Source organism: Pongo pygmaeus, chromosome 1 (genome assembly GCF_028885625.2).
Source record: "Pongo pygmaeus isolate AG05252 chromosome 1, NHGRI_mPonPyg2-v2.0_pri, whole genome shotgun sequence".
NCBI classification, from domain to species: domain Eukaryota; kingdom Metazoa; phylum Chordata; class Mammalia; order Primates; family Hominidae; genus Pongo; species Pongo pygmaeus.
The window spans coordinates 29,385,547-29,412,159 of record NC_072373.2 but is presented as its reverse complement, the minus strand read 5'-3'; the positions used below and the strand labels follow the sequence as shown (position 1 = coordinate 29,412,159).

Below are 26,613 nucleotides of genomic sequence, written 5' to 3'. Positions count from 1 at the left end.
CTCATTCCTGATACAGTGGTATTCTCTGGTTGAAAAGTCCTCATTCTGGATACTCTTATCTTTAGCATGCATTATGTTCACCTGGAAGGATTGCTAAAGCACAGATTTCGGGGTCCTGCCTCCAGAGTCTTTTATTAGAGTAGGTTGGGGATGGGACCTGAGAATTTGTTTTTTTGTCTGTTTGAAGACAGAGTCTCACTCTGTTGACCAGACTGGAGTGCAGTGGCATGATCTTGGCTCACTACAACCTTTGCCTCCCAAGATCAATTGATTCTCATGCCTCAGCCTCCCGAGTAGCTGGGATTACAGGCACCTACCACCACGCCTGGCTAATTTTTGTATTTTTAGTAGACACGGGTTTCACCACGTTGACCAGGCTGGTGTCCAACACCTGGCCTCAACTGATCTGCCCGCCTCAGCCTCTCAAATTGCTGGGATTATAGACGTGAGCTACCGTACTTGGCCACGAGTTTGTATTTCTAACAAGTTTCCAAGTGACGCTGACACTGCTGGTCCTAGGACCACAGTTTAAGAACCACTCCCCTATACTCTTTGGTTTTTCCAAAGCAACTTAAGGATGGACTATATGCAAGTTTATGACTTGGGAATGTTCAATCTTGTGAATGTGTATCCCATAAGGGGATTAAAATCCTTAAGGCTTAGGGAAACACCACATTTTTAGGGCCCAGAACCTTATCTGATAAATAGTAGATTTTAAGCAATTTTTTTGAATGAATAATCCTCTAAAATTAACTTGGGATTTTCCTAAGTTACATGCTTCCATATACAATTTAGATGCCGGGTGGTCACCCCAAAAATGCCATAGGAAAAATTTTAAATATTACTCTAGAAGTCCTTATTTACCCCTAGGGAAGACTTATTTTATAAAATGATATTAAAAAAAAAAACCACAATGGAACAAACTGTTGTATGCTAAATATTACATTATTTTATTGCTTTAGTTATTTATCCAATGTATTATACTGGATGTATTACATGCATTTGTAAGATACAGTGCTAAGTGCAATGAGATTTACAAGATGAATAAGAAATACATCTTGTCCTCAAGAAGCTTCATGCTTTGTAGGGTAAATAAGACACACATATAAACAACAAAAATTAATACAGAAAGTCAGCAGTGAGAGAATATTCCTCAGCTGGAAGAGAGAAGAAAAGTTACTGGAGAAGGTAAAAATTAATAAGTAAATTATTCATCCGAATTAAAGAATATTCTATAAAAAACTGACCTATAGTTACAAAAATGCCTGTGTCACAAATGACAATGAAAGTCTGAGGAACTACTTCTGATTAAAGAAAACTAAAAGGACATGACAGCAAAATGCAATAGGACTGGATCCTACACTGAAAAAGGAGAGGGCCATTGGTAGCCCACAGCAGGGTGTCTGAGCCTGAGTCAGGCAAGAGGGCATCTGCACATGAGAACAGCTTTGTATAGAGTGACAGAGCCCACGAGGGATAAGAAGCCCATTCACGCAGAGGAGGGGGTGGCAATGGCAACGAGAGATTGGTGGCATACAGGGTGACTAATCTAATAAATTCATGTACTAAGGATAATTCGAGCTGGGTTTTTCATTGTCAGAAAAGGGAATTACAAGCACAAAATGGAGAAAAACTAGAATGCATCCTGTGGCGGTTTTTGTTGAGACGGAGTTTTGCTCTTGTCACCCAGGCAGGAGTGCAATGGTGCAATCTGGGCTCACTGCAACCTCCGCCTCCCAGGTTCAAGCAATTCTCCTGCCTCAGCCCCCTGAGTAGCTGGGACTACAGGCACCCACCACCACAAAGCCCAGCTAATTTTTCTATTTTTAGCAGAGACGGTTTCACCATGTTGGACAGGCCGGTGGCGAAATTCTGACCTCAGATGATCCACCTGCCTCAGCCTCCCAAGATGCTGGGATTATAGGCATGAGCCACCATGCCAGGTCCACCCTGTGGTTTTTTATTGGAATTTAAAGTACAGATATAAACTCTTGGTTTTCAACATACATAAATAGATACGGAAATATGGTGGTAAAAGTGTACACGTATCTGTATGTGTGTATGGATATCTACATATATATAAATATTCAGTAGCTCCATCTACTGAGAAGACCCGGGAGAAGTGATAGCTCAAAGGCAACGAGCATACCCAGCACTAAATACCATTCTCCACTCAAAAGAACCAGAGCTTCTTAGAGATATGGCTAATTCCTGGGCCAGGGTAGAAAAAGTATAAGATAAGCCTACAACATCTTGTGCCAAGCAGCAAGGAAGTGCTTAAAGAATGATGGAGAATGCCAAAAGGACACAAAAGCCAGTTTTAAGGGATCGTAATGGTCAAGCCGGAGACACTTGGAGCATCAAAACAAATAACCTTAGTAACAGATTCTATAATCTGCTTAATACTGGAAATCATGGATCCATAAAATATGAATTAGCTAATAGAAAGGCTAATAAAAAATGTGCTGTGTCAAGATCACGATAATCAAAGAAAACCTGAGAAATGACTGCAGACTGAAAGAGACTAAAGATACATAATAACTACATGCAACACATAATTCTGAACTAGGTCCTTCTGCTATAAAGAAACACTAGTCAGACAGCTCCTGAAAGCTGAATGGGGGTCTAGAAAGACTACAGTAATGTATGCACATTACTATACTAATTTGTGTTGTATTATGTAGGAGAATATGTTGGTTGTACTATGTTGGTTGTGCTGTGATTATGTAGGAGAGTATGTTTGTAGGGTGATGGAGCATTAGGTTAGCATCTTATTTTCAAATGATTCAAGCAGGAAAATTTAATTATTTGTATTGGACTTGCTTTATTGTAAGTTTGTGACTGTTGCATGATAAAAAAATTTTACAACCCAGGTAGAAGAAATCGCACAAGTAAAGACACAGAGGTGGAAAAACAGGCTGTCTGTGAACAAGAGAGAAAAGGGCATATGAAAGGGGATAATGAAAAGTGAAAGTTGAAAAGGTAATCTGAAGCCAAATCATGGAGGAAGCAAATATTTTGTTGATAGTTTTTTTCTAAAACTAGTTACAAATTTAACTTTAAAAGATTTGTGTTTTGTTTCAACAGCAACACAGAATTATCTTACTCCTTCCACACAGTAAAAAGAAAAGTAGTTAATTCACTCAGATTATTTTCCCCTTTATACTTTCATAATATAGGAAGGGGTACCAAAGAAGAATTACAGGAGTTGCTGGATTCTGGCCTCACAATCAAACCATATTATAGCTTATTTATTAATCTGAATAAGTTTCAAAATGTGTGTATACATAGCTCACACACTTTGATCAATTGCTGTCAAATAAATATAAATCCAGATCTCCTAAAATATTTTTCCTTAGAAATTCTTTGACTAAATGGAATTAAAATGACATTAAAAAGTATAACTAGTACCTTCCACTAGATAGTGAACTCTCTTTCTCAATGTTCTTTAACTTGAGGCGTCAAGTTTAGAACTTAGGTGCTTTATTTTCTTGCCTGAGGAATACAGACAATGAAGCTGTAGAAGACCCAACTCATACTAAGAATACCTCCCCAACATAGTATAAGCTCACTAGGGTACTAAAAGAAGAGTGACAAAGACAAAGCCAAGTCAGTCTAAGGATGAGAAATGAATAAAAGAGGAAAGGGTACAAAGATTTCAGGAATGAACGTGGATGGTTTTTTCTTTTTAATCCCGCTAGTAGCCAGCAATAAATTTCTCCTTTAACATTTTATAGCCCAGGTTAAGTAGAAATTAGTTTAGAGAAGCTGCTACTAGCATCACACAATAGCTATTTATAAGTAAGCAAAAAGGAGTGCAATTAAAAAGGAAATGACATGGAAAAAAAATTCATGTTTAGGAGAGCATATAAAGAAGCTGGTATATTACATAAAAGGGAAACAATTATCAATATAATTACCATTCCTCAGCACAGGAAATTGACCTCAGGGGCCATTTGAAACAAATAAGATGATAAATATTAGCAACTTTGGGAACCCTAGATGTATAAATACTTAATATTCCCAATATTGCTGAGCTTCCATAGTTTGAAAGCATGCAGCTGCAATCTCAATACATTCTCTCATCCTGTCGCCTATAATACCAGTTTATATAGTCTCGATTCCTAATTCTAGATCCAGTAAGATTCCCTCTTTCAGCATAAGAAAAAATGTTACAAGTTTTTTTTTTTTTTAACTTAAAAAAGTATTTTAATTTCAAATAATCACTTATCATACCATTCTGGGGGTAGAGGAGTATGAACCCAAGATCAAAAGAACAATAAAGATTCACAGAAGAACAACAAGTACCACACACTGAGGAAAAAATAAATCAACTGAACAAAAATATTTAGCATAGCAAGTATTTGATAAGAAAAATATCCTTAAAAGAGTATTGTTAAATGTATCTGCCAAGAACTCAGGCTTTGGTTTTGACACACAGAGCAACAAATCTCAGTTTTCATTCTCACCATTTCTAGTTTTGAATTGACAAAGGATTGCCCTTGCATAGCTGCAAGGGTTGGTCCCTGCCTCCCAGGAGAATCTAATTGCATACTCTTGGGTTATATCTGGAGCACTGAGCTATTGAGAGCACTTGGAACCAAGAGAAATGAAAATAAACTTCTCAACTATACTCTTTGGTCATTTAGACTAATACCTTCATGCCCAGAGGAGAAGAAATATAACGTATGCATAAGGAATCTCAGATCATTTCAGAACAGTTTATAAGTTTATAAAACAAAATTAAGGGCACAGATAATCTATTAATGACAATGTGCAATAAATGAAAGTTATATTACAAACAATAAAGCAGAATTTAGACTGGCTTTAATAAACAAAATAAAAATCAAACTAGTATGAAACAATGTGGTGTGAAAACTCAAGAATAAAATTAATCTCGGATGTTTCACTATTAGCTATAACAAAGACAGCTAAGTGATGTCCATGTACTGTTATTCTGGTGGTCTTACTATGTAAATAATTTATTTATTTTATGAATTCCTGGCACAAACATTTTAGTATACCAGCTACGTGAGGGTAATCATACACAAGGGCTCGAGATCGTTTTTATTCTAACATAATAAAAATAAGCTTCCACAAAAACTATTTTAAATTTAGGTATCACTATTGCAAAGCTATGAACTGTGTCAGTGCTCAACAGTTTAAGTGAAGAAGAAAAAAACTCACAACTATCAAAATAGAGGAAAGTAATGAGAAACCTCAAGTTTTATAAAAACATGCAGAGGAAAATCTAAACTCAAATTGCAGATGTTGGGGGTAAAGATAAAACTGAGGAACTTACCTTGAGCTCCCAGTGATTGAATTTCCAACCTGGAGAATAATTATCTCGTAAATCAGCTCTAACGCGGATGTTAACACTGAGTAACCGCCTTCGATAATCATTGCATTTTGCAATCAGCGCTTCTTTGTCTTCTTCAGAAAGTGCATTGGTAATGCCACAAGGAATAATCACCACCTAGAATCCAGCACAATGTCCCAAATGTATGCAAAGAAACAGATATAGAAGTAATGAGCTCTCAGAAGTCGAAACCTATCAGTGGCTGTATTATTAACACAAATCAGCTGTGTGATTTCTAATCTATACATAATGTCTACTAATTACCTGCAAATCACTTATCTGTGCTAAATGCATTTTCATCTGACCTACTATATTTCACTTAATCTATTTTACATATATATATATATATATATATTTTTTTTTTCCCCCCCCAGCCTCCCAAGTAGCTGGGACTATCAGTGCATCCCACCACACCTGGCTAATTTTTTGTAGACTAGATTTTGCCATGTTGCCCAGGCTTAGTCTCAAACTCCTGGGCTCAAGCAATCTGCCCGCCTTGGTGTCCCACAGTGCTGGGATTACAGGCGTGAGCCTGCATGCCCAAGATTTAACATATTATAAACCGTTTTTAAAAAATGACTTCTAAAAATGTTTATATAAGTAGCTTAAAAATTAAAAGAGTAAGAAACAATAAATAAATGATACACACAGTTACAAAACACTAGGATCCAGACTGCATTCCACGTTGTTTTTACTATCAGAGAAATCTGCCTGAATGATATCCAGAAAATCACCCTTTCAAATTTCCTTTAGTAAATATGGCTTGTTATAAATGAATGATAAACAGGAGTATTTTCCTTACCTGAACACATGCTACACGGGGTGGTAATACTAAACCCATGTTGTCCCCATGAACCATGGTCATAACACCAATAGTTCGAGTTGTCAGGCCCCAGGAGTTTTGATAGGCAAATTGCTTCTCTCCTGGTGTCTTTGGATCTTCAAAAACGATTTCAAACATTTTGGAAAAATTCTGCCCTAAATGATGTGATGTTCCTCCCTAAATGAGAGAGAGAAAAATAAGCTTTATTTTTAATAACCTATTATGCCCTTGAAAATGATTACTATAAGGTCACATGCTTTAAAATGGCACTAGACTTTTTTTCTCCCTTTTTTTACATTAAATAAGGTTTTTAATTATAAGCATAATTACCATAATAAGAGATTAAGATTAGTCAAAAAATACTATTTACAAGCATTTTGCTCTGGGCAGCCCCTTTTATAGCAGTAATTTTACCTACAACAGTTAAAAAGGAATTCATATTTTAGTAGTAGTTCAGGATACATACCATGACTTAACGAACCATGGAGACAGAGGAATGGGATAGATTTGTCTGAAATTATTATACAAAAGTACATGAAACACTTATTTTTTAAAAGAGTCTACTTCTGTGATGACAGAAGAAATTATTGGATCTGTCCATGGACTGTGCTTACAGTGACCTATGAATCCTATGTGGTAGTTTGATACCTGGATAGCTCTTCCACTAGCAGATATAAATGCTTCTATTGTAGTTGTATAGTCTCCTCCTGCAAATTTTTCCTTTTCCGTCTTTCTTCCTTTTACAACAGGAATTGCCAGGAGTTCTTCATATACCTGAGCATATAAGTCAAGTATCTGCAAGACCTGTAACATTTTAAATGTAAATGTGTTCAAATTTAGGGTACATTTATTCATTAAGATCTATAAAACTGCACTACTTAAGACTAATTGTGTGGGAAAAGCAATCTGAACAATAAAAACCTCTTTTTATGAAAAGGTTAAAGCAGCCAGTGTGAACTTATTAAGAAAGATATTCAACGAAGCAATGTAAAAAGAAGTCAAATAACTTTTTAAAATGTATATATAAGTTTAGAATATAAGAGAAAATAAATGTTAAGATATACAGTATTAAAATGAAAATTTCCTGAAAAATAATTTTTTCTACACATTAAAGTTCAGAAGTATTTTCACCTAAAAATTTAAAAGAGCCTATTTCCCTTATTAATAACATTCCAATAAGCAGTTACTTAAATCTATGAACATCTGAATTAATTTGATTTTGCTTTTAACAGGTATTACATACATTTTAAATAACAAAATTGCAGAGCCTGAACAAAAAAAATGGAACATAGTTAATATGGAAAATAACTTTTTATACCTCTTCCGCTGCCTCTTCCATGGTAGCAAAAGCACTGTGCCCTTCCTGCCAAAGAAATTCACGAGTACGTAGGAAAGGCTGAGGGTGCTTGAATTCCCAACGCTGGAAGAGGCAAGAAAACAATTTAGTCATTATAAAGAGCTTTTCAATTTTTTTTTGGAGACAGGGTCTAGCTCTGTCCCCCAGGCTGGAGTGCAGTGGCGCAATCATGACTCACTGAAACCTCTGCCTCCCAGGCTCAAATGATCCTCCTACCTTAGCCTCCCAAGTAGCTGGGCTACAGGTGCACACCAACGCAGCTGGCTAATTTTTGCATTTTTAGTAGAGATGTGGTTTTGCCATGTTGCCCAGGCTGGTCTCAAAATCCTGGGCTCATGTGATCTGTCTGCTCGACCTCCCAAAGTGCTGGGATTATAAGCATGAGCCGCCACGCCCAGCCACTTTCCAATTTTTATTACCATTTTATATAATAAGTACTCAAAAATCACAATTTATCTTAAACACTTCAAAAACAGTTCCATATTCCCAAGCCTTTGAAAATAAAATATGCTTTTTAAAAAAAAAAAAAGAAAATGAATAATAATAGAATACAAGAGGGGGTGAATACCTACCACCACATTGCACCACTGATTGAGCTTGATGGGCAGGTCTCTGTGTGACTGCACCCATTTTGCATACGCAGGATACATTACTGAAAGACATGGGAAAATAGAGACAGTCATTTAAGGCTTTATTTCTCCTTTAAGGCTGTAAAAGCTAAACCAGCAAGATAATTAATAGGAATTAAAATGTAATAAATAAATTTGAAAAAAAAGTATGTTTGTGTAACTATATTTCCAATGTTTATAATAAGTGAATAGTATTATCTATTTCATAAAGTATATTACTCAAGGATACAAATCTAAACTTGATCATATTTTACATTCTTCACATAACAGTTAATGTACTTTGATGATTTTCATGTTTTGTTTTTAAAAACACAAATAAAGATCATGTCCTATGTTAAGTTCTCTGCATTCATTGACCTGTTCAATTCTCACACTCAACGCATAAGTAGGTATCATAATCTCAGTTTTAAAGATGTGGAAAGCTGAGTTTATAGAAGCTAAACAATTTGCTGAATCCAGCAGTTATGTATGAGAAGCAGAATTAATTTATATCTGATGCATCTATTCAGAGTATGAAAGCTCTTGCAATGAAGTGCAAAGTGAAGATACCTGTCTTAGAATAGCCTGCTTATGATCTATAATTAGTAAACCAAAACAAACAAAACTTTGCCAAATAGTCTGAGAGAAAAAAACTGGTATCAAAATATTAATAATGTATTATACAAAAGTATCACTAGAAATATCAATAAGAACAGACAATCCTGAACTCTACAGATGAATGATCACTTTGAAAGACACTGTAAAGCCCAAAACCTCAAATTTTCCAACAGCATTTCCATTTACCATACGTCATTTTAGAAAAATCATTTAATCTTTCAGAGACTTTTCTTTACCTGCAAAATGGAAATCACAAAAACTGCCCCTGCCTTCCTCACAACACTGTTGTAAGAATAACACGAGATGATGTAAAAGTACTTAGCAACCTATGAACACCCTACATGAATGCAAATCTAAATATATTATTAAAATTTAAAAATAATTATGGCATAAAAATTTGTATTTGCAATATTATAATCAATTCCAACAATAAAAATTATACTAAGAATAAAATTCCTTGAAAAGTCCTAAAAATTTACAGCATAAAAATGAGTATTTAAATTAAAAATCCTATAATTTAATGATAAAGAGCTCTGCAATGAATATTAGAGAATAAAACTCTAGACAACTTAAGTCTGCATTCAATCTTTATCAACACTCATGAAATTTTATATTGTCAACAGAGATTATACCTATCACAAAGCAAAAGCTGAGACTCAACTCTAGAAGCTGTCTCTATCATTCAGCGAGCATTCTCCTGCACTCCAAGGCCTATTCTCACCTGTTTCACTAGTAGGACGAATGGCAATTGGTTCTGCCAACTCGGTTTTGCCAGATCTTGTAACCCAAGCAACCTAGTAAGAAAAAATCATTTTTCATACATTTTTTTTTTTCAACAGCATTTTGGAGCAACAGTACAAATGCAGGCAAATTTCCTCTGTTTTAATATTTGCTATATCAATTTAGGCAAGTTAAAATAGTCGCTGCTGTTCACTGTGAGGAAAGGTACACAGTTACTGACCTTCTAAATATTAAAAGTCAGTTAATTAATGTGACAAAATCATTACTTGCTATAAAGGTAGAAACAGAACTTTTAAACAAAAATGGCTTTACATTTTTCAAAATTGGCTGTTAAACTCAAAAGTTGAAAATATATTTTCGAGTTTGTCAGAGAACACTGCAAAAAATAAAAAGCAAGCTCACTTACCTCCGGGGCAAAGTCAGCAATATGAGTCTTCTCTTTCTCTAATGCACTTTGAGACACAAACATGGGGAAGTAGCAGTTTTCAACACCAAGTTTCTTGATCTCAGCATCAAAAAAGTCCTTGATGGCTTCCCAAATGGCATAGGCCCAGGGACGAAGAATATAACAGCCACTTACGTCATGGTATTCAATCATTTCTGACTTTGTGATGACCTTTTTAAAAGAAAAATAGTCTTTAAAGCTTACATTGAACCAAAATTCTAGTGTTAAGTGGCAAGAGTATGATAACCAAAATTCAAATCTGTAGGCTTCTACTGTTGATACATCCCCTTAATGTGGGAGGTCATAATGGAAGCAAAACAGACCTGACTATACTGAAAAACAACATATAACAGGGTTCCAAACTCTCCATAAAACTTGAATTCAACCAGGCATGGTGGCTTAGGCCTAATCCCAGGACTTTGGGAAGCCGAGGTGGGTGGATTGCCTGAAGTCAGGAGTTCGAGACCAGCCTGACCAATATGGTGAAACTCAGTCTCTACTAAAACTACAAAACTTAGCCAGGCGTGATGGTGTGTGCCTGTAGTCCCAGCTACTCAGGAGGCTGAGGCAGGAGAATTGCTTCAACCCAGGAGGCGGAGGTTGCAGTGAGCCAAGATCGCACCACTGCACACCAGCCTAGGCAACAGAGTGACACTCCCAACTCAAAAAAAAAAAAAAAACAGGCCGGGCACGGTGGCTCACACCTGTAATCCCAGCACTTTGGGAGGCCGAGGCGGGCAGATCATGAGGTCAGGAGATCGAGACCATCCTGGCTAACACGGTGAAACCCTGTCTCTACTAAAAATAAAAAAAATTAGCCGGGTGTGGTGGTGGGTGCCTGTAGTCCCAGCTACTCGGGAGGCTGAGGCAGGAGAATGGTGTGAATCCGGGAGGCGGAGCTTGCAGTGAGCCGAGATAGTGCCACTGCACTCGGGCCTAGGCGAAAGAGCAAGACTCCGTCTCAAAAAAAGAAAAAAAAAAAAAACAACTTGAATTCCAATCCTGCCTCTGCTATTGACTATAACTTTGTGGCTTTAAATTAATCCCTTTACCTCACCATAAAAAAAAAAATAAAAAAAAATCAATCACTATCTCATGGTACTACTTTTCAATTCAAGACTTTATGTTAACATGTTGAAAAATAGTGTCATGTTAAATGACTACACTATGTATTATTAAAGGCATTATACAACATTATTACTATTGCCTTTGTGCCCGTATTTTAGAATCTAAACATAAAGCAGCCATTGAGAGACTTAAAACATAAAAATCAACTGAATGCATACTCACCTGAGAATACCAATCAGCAAGATTTTCTTCTTTTTTGGCCTCAAGACCCAACCTGCAGATATGAAAAGTAAAAGATAAATCTCTTCATTCAGCAACTGCTTTCATGTCGAATGAAAATAAACCTCTGAAGTTCAAAATAGATTAGTTTTTCTTCAGTATGAGTTATTTCTGTATTTATAAGTCTTCTATATTCATTCCCAAGATAAGGTTGTTGTTTTCTTGTTTTGTTTTTGAGACAGAGTTTCACTCTGTCACCCAGGCTGGAGCGCAGTGGTTTGATCCTGTCTCACTGCAACCTCGGACTCCTCAGCTCAAGAGATTCTCTTGCCTCAGCCTCCCAAGTAGGTAGGACTACAGGTGCATACATCTGGCTTATTTTTTTATTTTTATTTTTTGGTAGAGTCAGGGTCTCGCTATGTTGCCCAGGCCAGTCTTGAACTCCTGGCCTCATGCAATCCTCCTGTTCCGGCCTCCCAGAGTGCTGGGATTACAGGCATGAACCACCATGCCTAGCCCCTAAGATAATGTTTTAACCTAAAAAAACAGTAGAAATGCCGGGCACAGTGGCTCACGCCTGTAATCCCACCACTTTGGGAGGCCGAGGTGGGCAGATCACCTGAGGTCAGGAGTTTGAGACCAGCCTGATCAACTTGGAGAAACCCTGTCTCTCCTAAAAATACAAAATGAGCCAGGTGTGGTGGTGCATGCTTGTAATCCCAGCTACTTGGGAGGCTGAGGCAAAAGAATGAATCGCTTGAACCTGGGAGGTAGAGGCTGCAGTGAGCCAAGATTGCGCCATTGCACTCCAGCCTGGGCAACAAGAGCGAAACTCCATCTCAAAAGCAAAAACAAAAAACAACAACAAAAAAAAAACAGTAGAGACATCTCTTAAAAAGTTGAGAGATATTGTCCACAAAATCTAGGAAAGCCAAATGTAACAAAAGCTATGATTCTATGCAGACATCTCTTTTACAAGGTTCTTTTTAAGGCAATGTATTTGTAATAGAGACAGAGCCTGTTCACACCTATTCTCCCACTAAAAAAGAAAAATTTTATGCCAGTTGAAATTATAGTAAGATCACCGTTTCAGTGAAAGTACCACCTAAAAAGTAATAAAAACAATGGCTATAAATACACACACATATATGTGTGTACTTATGTGTGCATATTAGCCAAATTTATGTAAGTTTTTCTTTTTCTTTTTCTGAAATAGTCTAACCCCATCGCCCAGGCTGGAGTGCACTGGTGCGATCTCGGCTCACTGCAACCTCCACCTCCCAGGTTTAAGCGATTCTCGTGCCTCAGCCCCCCATCCCCCACCCGAGCAGCTGGGATTACAGGTGTGTGCCACCATGCCTGGTTAATTTTTTTGTATTTTTAGTAGAGGCGGAGCTTTGACATGTTGGCCAGGCTGGTCTCGAACTCCTGACCTCAAGCGATCCGCCCACCCCAGCCTCCCAAAGTGTTGGCATTACAGGTGTGAACCACCGCGCCTGGCCTCAAGTTTTTCTTTTAACTAGAATAAAAGTTGCAGAGATAGATGCTTGTAAAATAAACTAGGTCTGCAATAAAAAACTATTTCAGACAATAATAATTTTCTTGAAACATCAACAATTACTCAGGATAGAGTATGGTCTCTGTTTGGAGTTTAGAAACAAGGTTTTACTGGCTAAAAATTTTAATGTATTTGCATTTGCATTCTCCATTGTTTCACTATGACATACCTCAACAAAATAACTCTATGAAACCTAGCACTTTCACAAGCACTAAGAAAGTAAAAGGTGAGTTCTACATTCTCTTCTACCCTGCTATAACTCTGGTTATTCAGTTTAATAGTCAAAAAGAAAAATAACTGTTGCATTCTCTTGTTTAAGGAGACACTGTGTATATGACATGAGAGCTAAGAGGCAGCAAAATTTGATACTCAGCTAAACAAATGTAAAACCAAAGTATCTCAGTAACAGCTTTTTCTTCTTATCAAGCCATTAAGGGAAACCCATCACAAAGTTCACTCTAATTGTGGAAACAGAAAAAAAACTACAATCATGCGTCACTTAATGACATGAATACATTTTGAGAAATACGTTGTTAGGTGATTTCATCATTGTGCAAACATCATACCTTGTACTTACACAAACCTAGATGATATACGTATATTTTTATATGGAAAACCAAATATCCCAGCAACATTACTGAATATCAATAATTTCCCCCACTTGATCTGCAATGCCAATATCAAGTGCTATATATCAGGTTTCCATACATGCTCCATTATAATCTTATGGACCAATGTCATATATGTAGTCCACTGTTGATTGACACATCATTATGTGGTGTATGACCATACATTATTCATACAGATTGGAAGATCCTTAAAGAGCCCTCTATCCCACTGTTTTGTCTTTAGTCAGTTTTGTCTTATATTTAAACTATCAATTTCTAAATTGAGAATGAAGCGCTCACTTAGTCCCCACAGATGATCTTCATTTGAAAAAAATCTGCTTAAGGTGCAAAACAATGTGTATAATTAGGCTACCAATCATGTTTAAAAAGGAGGAGAGAAAATATGTATGTAGGGGGGTGTGTGTGTGTGTGTGTGTATCTGTGTGTGTGTATCTGTATTTACTTGAATAATAAATGAAAATTGTTCAACAGATACAGAAGAAACTGTTAACAGTAGCTACCGACTGATTACGGTGGTGGGGAAAACCGGAAAGGTGGGAAACACGCAGAGGAACTTCTTATATTCTGAGATTCTTGAACCAAACAAATGTGTTACCTATTTTTAAAACTAAATGGAAAATCAATAAATGCTATCTGTTGACATTATAGCTTTAGCGTTCTCTAACTTAATGTGATGGTTAAACTAGTCAAAATTTGTTTTAAAAAACATTAAGAGTTGAATTCATTCACAGCTCTGCTTTGCTTCAAATGAAGTTTCTGCGATTCATTACCTGGTCTGTTTCTTAGGCCCCTGCCCTTCTCCTGCTCCACTTGATGAGAGCCCACCTCCTTGGTTTTTAGAAGGGTCTTTCCTTTGGCCATCATTTTGTTTCTGAGGCTTATTCTGCTTTTCAGATTTATTTTCTTTTTCTTTCTTCTTCTTATCTTTGTCCTCAGCTCCAGTGGCTGACACAGGCTTATACTCTACTCCTATCAAAGACTTGTACTGTGCCTTTAGCTGAAGGAGTTCCTGTACAGCTATATCTACTTGATCCTTTAGTTTAACAAAAGAGGAAAAAGAGAAGATAGTATTTAATTCAAGTCATTGTCTAAGCACACTTAAACAAATACAATGCTCAAAGCTTTCTTTTTTCCCCCAACATCAGATGGGGAATGGGCCCAGGTGGTGATAAGGTTTGAGGGAGGCATATCTCACTTATGAGTGTGAAAACCCAACCATCACACTTAGGAACTACAAAAGGATGTGTCCAAAGCTTAAATGTAGATTTGCAAACACAATTAAAGACAGGGGTTTGGGGACAGAGGGGTTTGGAGTAGGTGTTACTAAACCAACTATTGAAATTATAAAGATTATGATAAACAGGGATAGAACTGTGCAAAACTGTGACTGGAAAATAGCACACTCTACAACTGCATTATCCAAATAGTAGTCATGTGGCTGAATTTAATTTTAAGTAAATAAAATTAAAAATTCACTTCCTCAGTCACTATAATCACATTTCAAATGCTCAATAGCCACATGTGGCTAATGACTACTGTATTAGACAATATTGTTATAGCATATTTCCATCACTGCAGAAAGATCTACTAGAAAGCACTGGTATCTAACATGTATTCCATAGGAATCTAAGTTCAGAGCCATTAAATTACGTAAGTTGAACATTTCACAATTATAAAGAGGAGATAACGGCTATCAAGTTCTAATAAAGTTAAATTTCAAAACTACAACAACTGTCTTCCACTCATGTGAATCTGTACCAAAAAACCTACTCCTAAAAAGATAACAGAATTCGCACTTACAAAATTAGCACAAACTACTAAGAGCTCAAAATAAAACCTACTATTTCAGTTTGACAGAGCTTTAGGAGAAAGAATGAAAAACAAGGTAAATATTAAGGGCCTTCAATGGGTGAGCACTGTGCTAGGGTCTAGGTCACTATTCTGGATCTTACAGATTGGAGGGAAACAAACAATTTAACAATTAAAATACAGTCTGTTTAAGTACTACGTCAGTGATGGGCAGCGTCATATGAAAGCATCCAGTCAAATCTAGTTGGGGTAACAAACAAAGTTTCTCTAAAAGGCAAGGTAAGAGAATTGAGAACTGAAATATGAGTAGAAGTTAGCCAGATTTGATGGGGCAGAAAACACTTGAGGCAAAGAAAATACCCTGAAACATAAAAAACAGAAACACATAAACAAAATAACACACTAACCTTAGGGGCTTTTTCAGTTTTAAGTTTCCGAACTACCTCTCCTTGAGAAGCTACTTTGTCAAAAAGTATTTTGGCTTCTGGTGTTTCTAAACCAGCAGGTTCAGAATTTCTGGTTGGGCTTGAATGTGAACTTTGAGATAATGGGGGCTGACCAGGTATGTACTCCTTCCCAGTTTTTTCTTTATACTGAGCTTTCAGGGACAGTAAGCATTCTACAGCTTCATTTATTTTAGCCTAAAATAAAAGTGAAAAAGAGATATTTATAACACTTTGGAAATTTCTGGAAATTTCAATGCCATTTAAAAATCTTTAATTATCAGCAAATCATTCCCATAAGTTAATCATGGGGAAACCTATGTTAAATCATCAGCCTAAAATAAGAGATAAAGCTAAAGAAAAATTAAAAACATAAATTATATATAAGCCGAAGAAATAAACAAAAATACAATTCAACATACAACAGTGTAACTTTCTATTTTACGTAAGTAAACAGACAAATAATAGAACATCTAAGGAAACTGTCAGTGTCAAGGCCTGGGTCTATAAATAGTGAAGTCAGAATTTACGAAATCAGAATAAAGATCAGATCAATGGCTTTGCCTATACAAACCTTATTTTCCACAGCTTATTAAACAGAAATTAAATACAACTTTGGGAAAAAAAGGAAGTTTGGGTCCAACTAACGAATAGTTACATCAATTTTACAAATTGACAATAAGATGAGAAAGCATGTTGAAGTTTTTAGACACTTACCTATATATTTTAATCTCTGATACTTCAATATAATAATAAAAAAGAATGATACACTCAGCCCAACTGAGACACTTGTGACTCTCTAGCAGAGAATGACAGCAACACAGGCAAAGGACCCAAGCTGGACACCTTACCTGAAATGGTGCTACTATCTCACCACAAACCAGTGTACCACTGGGAACTTCAAGGTATCAATCAAAATAGATAGGAAAAGTGTCTCCAAATCACCCTATCCAATTTTTACTGCTACACTCGAATAATGCTCCAGATAGCTAAATGAAACCAGGCAGAAGCCATGATGAATACTCAAATGGGGGTCAGAGGAATGCAGGATACCAACGGTATACCTTCAAAAAATTTGCATCTATGAGGCAGCAAAGCACATTTCCTTGTCCAGCTACTTTGTAACATCTTCTGCCTATTAGAGTATCATACCAGGCACCACATAAAGGTAGTAAAATTAAGAGAAAATGTACAAAGAGAAGATGAGAGTAGATTGTCTGATCTGTACTCTTGATGTGTCTCTTGTTTATTCTGTTTTTAGGAAAGAGTTTTCACAGCAGAAACTACTTTATCTTAAGAAAAAGGGCCAAGTTAATCAGACATATGAGAATCAAGGGGAAAAAAACGGAAATTTCCACCAGCTAAAATAAAAATGGAAAAGAAGAAACTTCCCTGCAACTATTTCTAGAAAGAGATGACTATTTGAAAGAAGCTCCATTTTACACTATAAGCAGGTATTCATTAGAGCTTAAAGTCAGATGGCACACTTTTCACACAGAAAAAAAAAAAAAACCCCGTTTGCCAAGATTATAATTTGAAACGTTATAAAGGAGAAGATTAAGGTAAGCAAACCATTCTGTTATTGAATGAGATACTCTTAATAAAGCTATATATTCATATATTTCCCCTTCCATTAGGAAATGGAATATTCTAGATAACTAAGTAAATTACTCAGGTTATTTTTCCAAAAAGAGTAAAACTATACTAATCACCACTATGCAATCTTCCCTGATGATTTAGAAGGTACCTAAAGATTCTTGAGAGAATTTGAATTATAATATGAAAAGTATCATTATCATTTTATGGCATATTTAGTCTGTGCCAGACACTATACTAAGTGCTTTACATGGTATCTTATTTAACTCTCAAAACAACCCTTAGAGAAGTTGTTAAGTTTAGAAAGATTAAGTTCCTTCCCCAGAGTTACACAATAAGAAGCAGAGCTAGTATCTGAATCTCGGGTTTATTCCAGAGGCTGTGATCTTGACCATTACAGTTTGCTAAGGATTACAGAAAACAATGATCTAAATGTGCATTTTAATCCTACTAACATGCTAGGAAAACTGCTTTTCGAAAGAGATGTTTGACTATTACTTTGAATTTGTCTCTTAGAATACACAATGAAGAACGGCTGGGTGGAGAACAAATTATCTCTTAATACTAGTTTTCTGGATGAAAAGACATTTACAAAGAGAAATTGGATGGTATACTATGATTTAGTACAATATCATATAACAGCAGAAGCTGAGAGAGCATTGCTAGTAGATTTTAAGTTGTTAGTGGACAAAGACTGTTTTAAACTTACCTAACATATGCCAATACAAACAGAAAAGGTTTTCAGCAAATAATTGCTGATGTGGATTAATGAGAAAAGAAACAACCAATACAAAAGATTTTGGTAAAGGTTTAAGATGGGAATTGGAAATAAGTAAAAGTGATGCTAATGTTATGACTAAAAACTGGAAAGTTAAATAAAATGGAGAAAATGGACAATTTTTTGATTACATTCTGATTACATTCAGAATGAGTACCCAAACAGCTATTTTTTCAGCAGCCACTAGATGGAAACATTTCTCCATGGGGAAAGGAGTGACCTTTTAAAAAAAAAAACAAAACCTGGAACATTATCCATTTGAAATACTAGAACCTTTCAAAATAGCCTGGATATCTCGATTCCAAATGAAAAAACTTTTTTCAAAAAATACTTTTTTCAAACTTTTTTTTTTCCAATTTTATTACCATTCACCGTTGCTCCTTACTGGCATATCTAAGAGAACTATACATACACACGTTAGTAATGATGACTCCTGAAAACAGAGATTCTCACTTGGTTGGGAGGGGGATGAACGAAAGGTAATCAGAACAGAAAATCCTTCCAAATAAGTGAGGGAAGAGAGTGATGATGCTTGTATTATATTTTTTAAAGTCTGCTAGGAGACTTAGTACACTAAAAAGTTCACAGGTTTCAAAGAAAGGCATTTTAAGAAAATAATTAACCGATTTGCGTAGCTTAAATACCTACACCCGTAAGGAATAACCAATTACTGAAACCTGATTCTAGGAGCCAATACAGCACAGGGTAGAGCCCAGATCCTGATGTCAAACCTAAATTAGAACACAACACCTGTTCTCCTGCTTATCAACTGGGCTGATTCGTTTACCTAAATCACAATTTACCTGCTATTTTTCTCTGATACAAATCAATTAACACAAATTCTGAAGATTTTTCCAGAAGATCCCCAAGCTGATGTAAGTCTTGTGAAGTATCCTGAACCATAATCTGATGTAAGATGTATTTATATTTGTTTAGATCAAAATCAATTTTGCATTAAGTACTAAATAGATATAGCTGGAATTCACTACACACATCCCAAATAAGAATTACAAACAACATCAAGAAAAAGATAGGCTTTTTTCTTGTTTCCTTCCCTGCAACATTTATCTTTTGGCCTGAGACACCTTAAAGCTATCTGGGGTGAGAGTGCAGGGTGGCGGCTTCCTAGAACAACCTGCTTAATGGACAAAAGGGTACAGGGATGTATGTCCTTTCCTGATAAACTGTGGTTTGGGTTTTAAAAAACAGTAACATTGGTGTAAAAAATAAAAGAGCAAAGATTGGCAAGATGAATTATTGGGGACATAAAATACAAGGTGCCATGAATTAAAATGCTGCAACTACAGAAGCAAATGGTGATTCAACTCCCTTCCACATAGACTGGGTATGGCATAAAGAGAGAACATTAGTGACAAAACAATTGTGAATTATTTTTATTTAATAATCATTTGATTTTGTTGTTACTTGATTTTTAAACAACTGTTAACTACAATGGTTCTCAAAACTCTTTCTTCCATGGAGGGATCAGCAAACTTTTTCTATAAAGGGCTACATAATAAATATTTTAGACTATGTGAGTCTTGGTTGCAACTATTCAACTCTAACTGTAGCATGAAAACAGCCATAGACAATATGTAAACCATGAGTGTGGCTGTATTCCAATAAAATTTCATTTACAGGCCAGGCGTGGTGGCTCACGCCTGTAATCCCAGCACTTTGGGAGGCCGAGGTGGGTGGATCACCTGAGGTCAGGAGTTCGAGACCAGCCTAACATGGTGAAACCCAGTCTCTACTAAAAACAAAATACAAAATTAGCCGGGTGTCGTGGCATGCGCCTGTAATCCCAGCTACTTGGGAGGCTGAGGCAGGAGAATCGCTTGAACCCGGGAGGCGGAGGCACCGAGATCTCACCATTGCACTCTAGTCTGGGTGACAGAGCAAGACTCCATCTCAAAAAAAAAAAAAATTCATTTACAAAGAACAGGCGTACGGCCAGGCCCAGCAGCTCACACCCGTAATCCCAACACTTTGGGAGGTCAAGGAGGGCAGACAGCTTGAGTATAGAAGTTCAAGACCAGCCTTGTTAACACGGTGAAACCCCGTCTCTGCAGGCAATACAAAAATTAGCCAGGCATAGTGGCATGTGCCTGTACTTCCAGCTACTTAGGAGACTGAGATGAGAGGATTGCTTGGGAGGTCGAGGCTGCAGTGAACCATGATCAAGCCACTGCACTCCAGCCTGGGCAACAGAGCAAGAACCTGTCTCAAAAAAAAAAAAAAAAAAAAAAAAAAAAATTTGTTTTAAAGTACTTTAATTTTTAAAGTAACTTAATATTCAGTGTTATTATATCTTTGGTGTATTCTCTGTTATGCACCTCGTACTACATCAACTTGATCCGTTATTTTATGCAGCAACCTACTGATCAGGAGAAAAAGAATAAGAGGAGCAAAAGATGGCAGACTTGATGGACTTCAAGTTTTTATTACTTGCCCGTCTTTTTGCTTATACTTTGCCTTTATGCTTAAAAGTTCTTTCATAGAAGCATCTATCTGATCCCGAAGCAGGAAAGAGAAGACTAAAAACAAAACAAAACAAAAAACAGCAAGAAAAGTCTAGTTGAAGCTGGTAACCTAAACCTTCAGCTGGTCACCTTCCTTACCATTTAACATGACATAGTAAAATAACCACCTTTGTAGAAAACTGAATAGTTAAGAAGCTTAGGCAAATGAGTACCCCACTGTCACCACCTCTCAAGGTAAATAACATGGGAATCGGTCAATATTTTAATCTAGGCTTTGCAAATTTCAGGAAGTTACTTTCATATTCAGTTTCTCCTCTGTTGCTATAACGAGCAAATAGAAAAAGTAGCATTCTTTGAATATTTTTGTACATGGCTCTTGGGAGGACTAAAAAGTGTATAGTACACAGTGCCAGATGCAGGCTAAATGCTAGTTCCATTCCTAGTAACTGGGTTCATTCTTTAGAAGAAACATTTACTACTATTAGCATTCAGAGAAAAAATATATGCAGTACAGCATGTCCTTGAATAACATTGTTTTGTTTGATGTCATTTCATCATAACGTTGAAGAGAAAAAAAACGTGATTCCCAGCCGAAGCCAGTGTCTGTGTGGAGCGTGTGTATTTTCTCCATGTCTGCGTGAGTTTTCTCTGGGAACTCCAGTTTCATTCCACATCCCAAAGCTGCACACATTAGGTGAACTGGTGAGTCTAAATGCTCCCGGTCTGAGTGTCAGTGTGTGTGAGTGCGCCCTGCAGTGGAATGATGTCTTATCCAGGGCTGGTTCCTGCCTTGAGCCCTGAGCTACAAGGATGGGCTCTGACCACCCAAAACCCTGAACTAGAATAACTGGGTAAATAATTACCTTGTCTTTATTCATCTTTCTTAAATGTATATACAGCTCACATTTGTTTCAATTAGAAGTGTTTGGGTCTTTATTAGAGGTCTGTGTAATGCAAAAATAATAATTTTAAAAAAGAAAAAGAAGACAAAATATTAAAAAAGAAAAAATGAAGACAACAACAACAATAAAAAAACACAAGAAGTTTATGTAATGCGATGTTTTTGATATCAGAAATATGCCGTGGTAACTTCTTTTTTTTTTTTTTTTTTGAGATAGAGTCTTGCTGTTGCCCAGGCTGGAGTGCAGTGGCACAATCTCGGCTCACTCCAAGCTTTCCCTCCCGAGTTCATGCCATTCTCCTACCTCAGCCTCCCAAGTAGCTGGGACTACAGGCACCCGCCACCACGCCCAGCTAATTTTTTGTATTTTTAGTAGAGACAGGGTTTCACTGTGTTAGCAAGGATGGTCTCGATCTGACCTCATGATCTGCCCACCTTGGCCTCCCAAAGTGCTGGGATTACAGGCGTGAGCCACCGCACCTGGCCTACTTAATTTCTTGTTTATCTCAATTAGCCTATTGTTGTTATACACCATTTTGCTTAAAGTCTCAGTTTCCAAGAACCTATGAACAACATTAAGACTTACTATATTTTGAAATAGACATGGTATACAGTAGGCATTCAATAAATGTAAGTCAGACTAAACTGAAGTCAGATTTATTTCAGTATCACATTTATTAGTATTAAAATACCTAATAAAAGTACCTGCCTAATTACCAAAGAAATTTAGATCTTTTTACCTTAAGCTGACTTTTCATAACCTCAACAGTGTTATTTTATGAAAGCATGATGTAACCCATTAACCCAAAAGGATGGGTGATGGATTCATAGTTGACTGTCACTCCAAGTACAATGGTTGCTTCTGTTACTATTCCACCCATAATTAAGCTGACCAAAAATTGGCACAGAATCTCAATATATTCTACTTATACAATGAAGAAATTTGAAGACCAAAGCCCTTCCCTTCAAATTACACCTAGAAAGGAGTACATATTTAGTGTCCAACAGATACAGTGCAAAATGCTCCCAACCTCCCCATGAGGTAAGAGACATCTGGAATTTATATCCTAAACTCATACACCCAGCAGCATTTATTCCTCAAAGCAAAGCTGTTTTAGATAATCATGGTTCTGTGGGATCTCAACAGGCTATTTAGGTTGGTGCAAAAGTAACTGTGGTTTTTGCCATTAAAAGTAATGGTAAGAACCTCAATTACTTTTGCACCAACCTAATAAAGGATTTCTCACAGTTCACAATGGAGAGACAGAAAAATATTAACTCCTGGGGCAAGACCTCAAAATGTGAGGTCAAATATTCATGAATGAAAGTATCTTGGGTGGCAGGGTTTCATGTCAGATGCCAGCAACTTGATGATGAGGTGAGGAACTTACTGAATTCTCCAGCCTGAGCCTAGGACCCTGACAGGACAACAGATCTGACATTTTAGAACAAATCCCCTTCCCGCCACATAAGTCAAGCCTAGTGGTGTACCATACTTCTCTGTGTATGTGCCACAGCCTAAATTCTACAATTTTTGGCAGCTCATCAGGGGCTGAATTGTTTTTCGTTGCAGTACTGTTTATCTGATCATGTCTTAGAACTATGCTGCTGTTTGAGTAGAACTACCTACCTTCATTATTAAATATGATCTTTCACAGTCTATACAGATGCCATTCCCTTTGTCTCTTACCTACATCAAGTAAGCCCATTTCACACTAGGTGCCACACCTACTTGGCTAAATGTTTTGCCTAAGGACATACTGAAACAAGAATATAATTTATACTTCAGTCAAAATTTCATATAATTTGAAGGCTCTGCTATGAAAAGTTGGAGATAATCACAGGTCAAAAACCTCTTGACAATCCATTTGTTATTCCTTGAATACACCTTGTACCTCCTGACCTCTACCTCTGCTGGTACTGTCCTCTACACCAGGAGTTCTCAAAGCATGGTCCCTGGGACAGCAGCATCTGCATCACCTGAGAAACTTTAGAAACGCGTATTCTCCACGTGCTCTGAATCTACTGCAGAAGAAAGTCAAGCGGCAGGGCCTAGCAATCCATGTTTTAGCAAGCCAGTAATTCTGGTGCACAGTAAAGCTTGAGAACCATGGTTCCACACTTAAAGAGTGCCTTGTTGTGATCTTTGTTCCCCCATAATGGCTGCTTCTACTTCAGGATGATTTTAAATATCCTTTATAAATTGTTTCCACCTTTGTTGCCACTTAAAAACACAAACCCTTTACCTAGCAACTTATACATATCACAAAGGATTACAGTCACATCACACACGGTACACTGAGTCTGTATGTTTCCTTCCCCAGTAAGCCACCCCTCAACTAGATTATGAGCTTCTTATATATATTTTCAGAGCTTGGCACATAGCAGGTATCAGTCAATGTTGATTATTACATCAAAATATGAGCAGTCGATGTTTTATAAGAAGATGAGACTACCCTAAGCAGTTTGAATTCACATACTTACTGAAAATGTGGTCTTGACTTTATCTAACATACTGACCTTGGGGGCTTTTTCAGCTTTTAGCTTACGAACCACCTCCCCTTGTGCAGCAACTTCATCATACAGAGATTTACTTTCCAGAATACTTGCTGACGAATTAGAAGAAATATTCTGTCCTATTTCAGCAGGAGGGTTTCCAGGTTTATATTCCTGGCCAGTTTTCTCCTTATATTCAGCTTTCAAAGACAAAAGCTGTTTTACAGCTGCATCTATATCTTCCTTTGGTGCTTTCTTGGCTTTTAATTCACGAACCACATCTCCTTGAACAGCCACTCTATTGTAAAGGACCAAGGAATCCTCAGATGTAGCACAATTATTATTCAGAGAAGGTGTTGGTCTTTCCTTAAAAGGAGCAGAGGTCTACCAAGAGAGAAAACCAAAAGTAAAATAATTAATTCATATTAAATGTTTTCCCACAAAATTATTTCAAACTGATTGTTTTATAATGTTTTCAATTAAATACAGAAACTTTAAACTTCAATCCCTTAAAAAGTTTAAATGAATAATCTCCTAAGTATTTATCCTAATGAAAAATGACAGGAGTAAACAAAGATAGAGGTACCTACATACTCACTGGAGCATTTTTACTATAGTAAAAACCTGAAAATACCCTAAATCTTTGTCATTAGGGGACTAAAGAAATTATAACATATCCATCAAGTCTGAGAATAAATCACTGCTCTACCACATACTCACTGTGCAACTTTGAGTTATTTTAAGCTGTTTCCTTACTGTAAAAGGGGGATAACCATACTTAACCCATCAAGTTGATGGGAAAATAAAAAGTAATCTGTGTAAAGCCCTTAGTCACAAAGGCTGAGAAAAAGTGAGTATCAATAAGCATTAGGTATCACTATTAATTTTTTTAGAGATGAAATACATCTAGATTATTGATAAGGCAAGAGCTCCATCAAATTCTGTGATATAATTGTAACTCATTGTTGTGGAAGTTTCATTTGTGTAAAATTATAAATTTACAGGTATCTATTTGTGTGTAAAATCTAGAGCTATGTTCACTAAAATCAACCCTGAAAAGCAAATAAAGATACTATTTTTATTCATGCTTTCTGCTGCCTAGACTGCATTCTTCCCTACTGAAACCCTTCTAACATTAAAACCCAGCTCACATTATACATTTCCTTCAGCTTTTTTCTTTTAAATGATCTGCCACTTGATTTTTCAGAATAATCTTATCCATATTCAGAGTCTTATGTATAAATTTCAAAAATTTTCATCTCTATTCCAGAATTCTGTCCTGATCCCAGACCCAGCATTTTCAATGTCTTCAAGACATCTTTACCTAGACACCTAACAGGCATCTCAAGCTGTATCAGAGTTGCATTTTACACAGATGTTAGGCTCTCAAAGTGGGCATGTCAGTAAAAAAAAAACCTGTCACTCAAAATTCCTTCCCCATAATTCCTTAAATCACTCATATTTATTTTTAGTGAGATTCTATATATACACTCATAAACACTAATATGCATACACAAATGCATATACATTAAATAAATAATACAATTCATGTAGCCACCCTATATCAAAAATATATATTTGTTCAGCTACATTTTTTTTTTTTTTTTTGAGACAGTGTCTAGCTCTGCCGCCAGGCTGGAGTTCAGTGGTGTGATCTCAGCTCACTGCAACCTCCGCCTCCCGGGTTCAAGTGATTACTGTGCCTCAACCTCCCCAGTAGCTGGGATTACAGGCCTGCACCACCACACCCAGCTAATTTTTGTATTTTTAGTACAGACAGGCTTTCACCATGTTGGCCAGGATGGTCTCAATCTCCTGGCCTCGTGATCTGTCCACCTCGGCCTCCCAAAGTGCTGGGATTACAGGCTTAAGCCACCATGCCTGGCCTGTTCTGCTACATTTAATTTGCAACATAAATCATCTCATTCATGGTTAGTAAACAGGGGAACATATGAGTGTAACACCAAAAAAAAAAAAAAAAAAAAAAATCACACTGCCTTGTGTGTGATTTTTCCCTGTGTATTCAAGTTTTATGTCAAATAAAGAAGCATGCAGGAACAAGCTTTTCATAATTAAAGAGAAAACTTTAGAAATACATTAACAATCTGAAGAAAAACCCAAAAACCTTTCGTATAAGTGCCTTCCCTTAATGAGGATGATGTTTAAAAAACATTTTTTACCATAATATTAAGCCCTGGATGAGAATTTAATTTTGATAGTATCAGCCTCTATTGGAGACAAATATCCTCAAAGATCTACACATCACAGGGAAAAGCATTATTATCCTTCAGGTTTAAAGCTGCAAAGGATCTCTGACTGCAAAGTTGGGTATAAATGCCAGTCAACTGTACCTGAATATTGAATTTCTATTCAAAAGTGTGCAGGTTTCAAAGCATGTCCACAAATTTTTTGACTTTCCTCCCACCAAGAAGGGGGATCTCTGTGCACTTTCCTGAATCTGAGAAAGCTTGTTACTGATTTGACCAACAGAGTACAGCAGAAATGATGCTATGTGAGACTTACAAGACTAAATCCTAAAATGCAATGCTACTTCCACCTCATCTACTGGACACTCACTTTTGGAGGCGTTAAATGATAGTTAAGAAGTCTTAATACCCTGACACTGCCATGCTAGAGAGGCCACTTGCAGCTATTCCAGTCAACTATTCCACCTGAGATCCC

At 36.7% G+C, this 26,613-nt stretch overlaps 1 protein-coding gene and 1 non-coding gene across 3 annotated transcripts in view; both read right to left on the bottom strand.

Annotated features, from left to right (window-relative positions):
• The window catches only part of EPRS1 (glutamyl-prolyl-tRNA synthetase 1), an 84,051-nt gene that overhangs the window by 5,462 nt on the left and 51,976 nt on the right, over positions 1-26,613 (bottom strand). For both annotated transcript variants that reach the window (XM_063671985.1, XM_054478738.2), the window contains exons 20-30: positions 23,956-24,315; positions 15,642-15,875; positions 14,196-14,458; positions 11,242-11,293; positions 9,913-10,122; positions 9,487-9,559; positions 8,112-8,191; positions 7,501-7,602; positions 6,831-6,986; positions 6,162-6,359; positions 5,303-5,476 (exon numbers count right to left, since the gene is read on the bottom strand). In XM_063671985.1, the coding sequence (XP_063528055.1) occupies positions 5,303-5,476; positions 6,162-6,359; positions 6,831-6,986; positions 7,501-7,602; positions 8,112-8,191; positions 9,487-9,559; positions 9,913-10,122; positions 11,242-11,293; positions 14,196-14,458; positions 15,642-15,875; positions 23,956-24,315 (1,902 nt within the window). The remainder of the gene's footprint in view (positions 1-5,302; positions 5,477-6,161; positions 6,360-6,830; positions 6,987-7,500; positions 7,603-8,111; positions 8,192-9,486; positions 9,560-9,912; positions 10,123-11,241; positions 11,294-14,195; positions 14,459-15,641; positions 15,876-23,955; positions 24,316-26,613) is intronic.
• LOC129024099 (small nucleolar RNA U13) lies at positions 14,565-14,668 on the bottom strand. The gene has a single exon (XR_008497027.1). It is a non-coding gene; the product is annotated as a small nucleolar RNA U13 (small nucleolar RNA).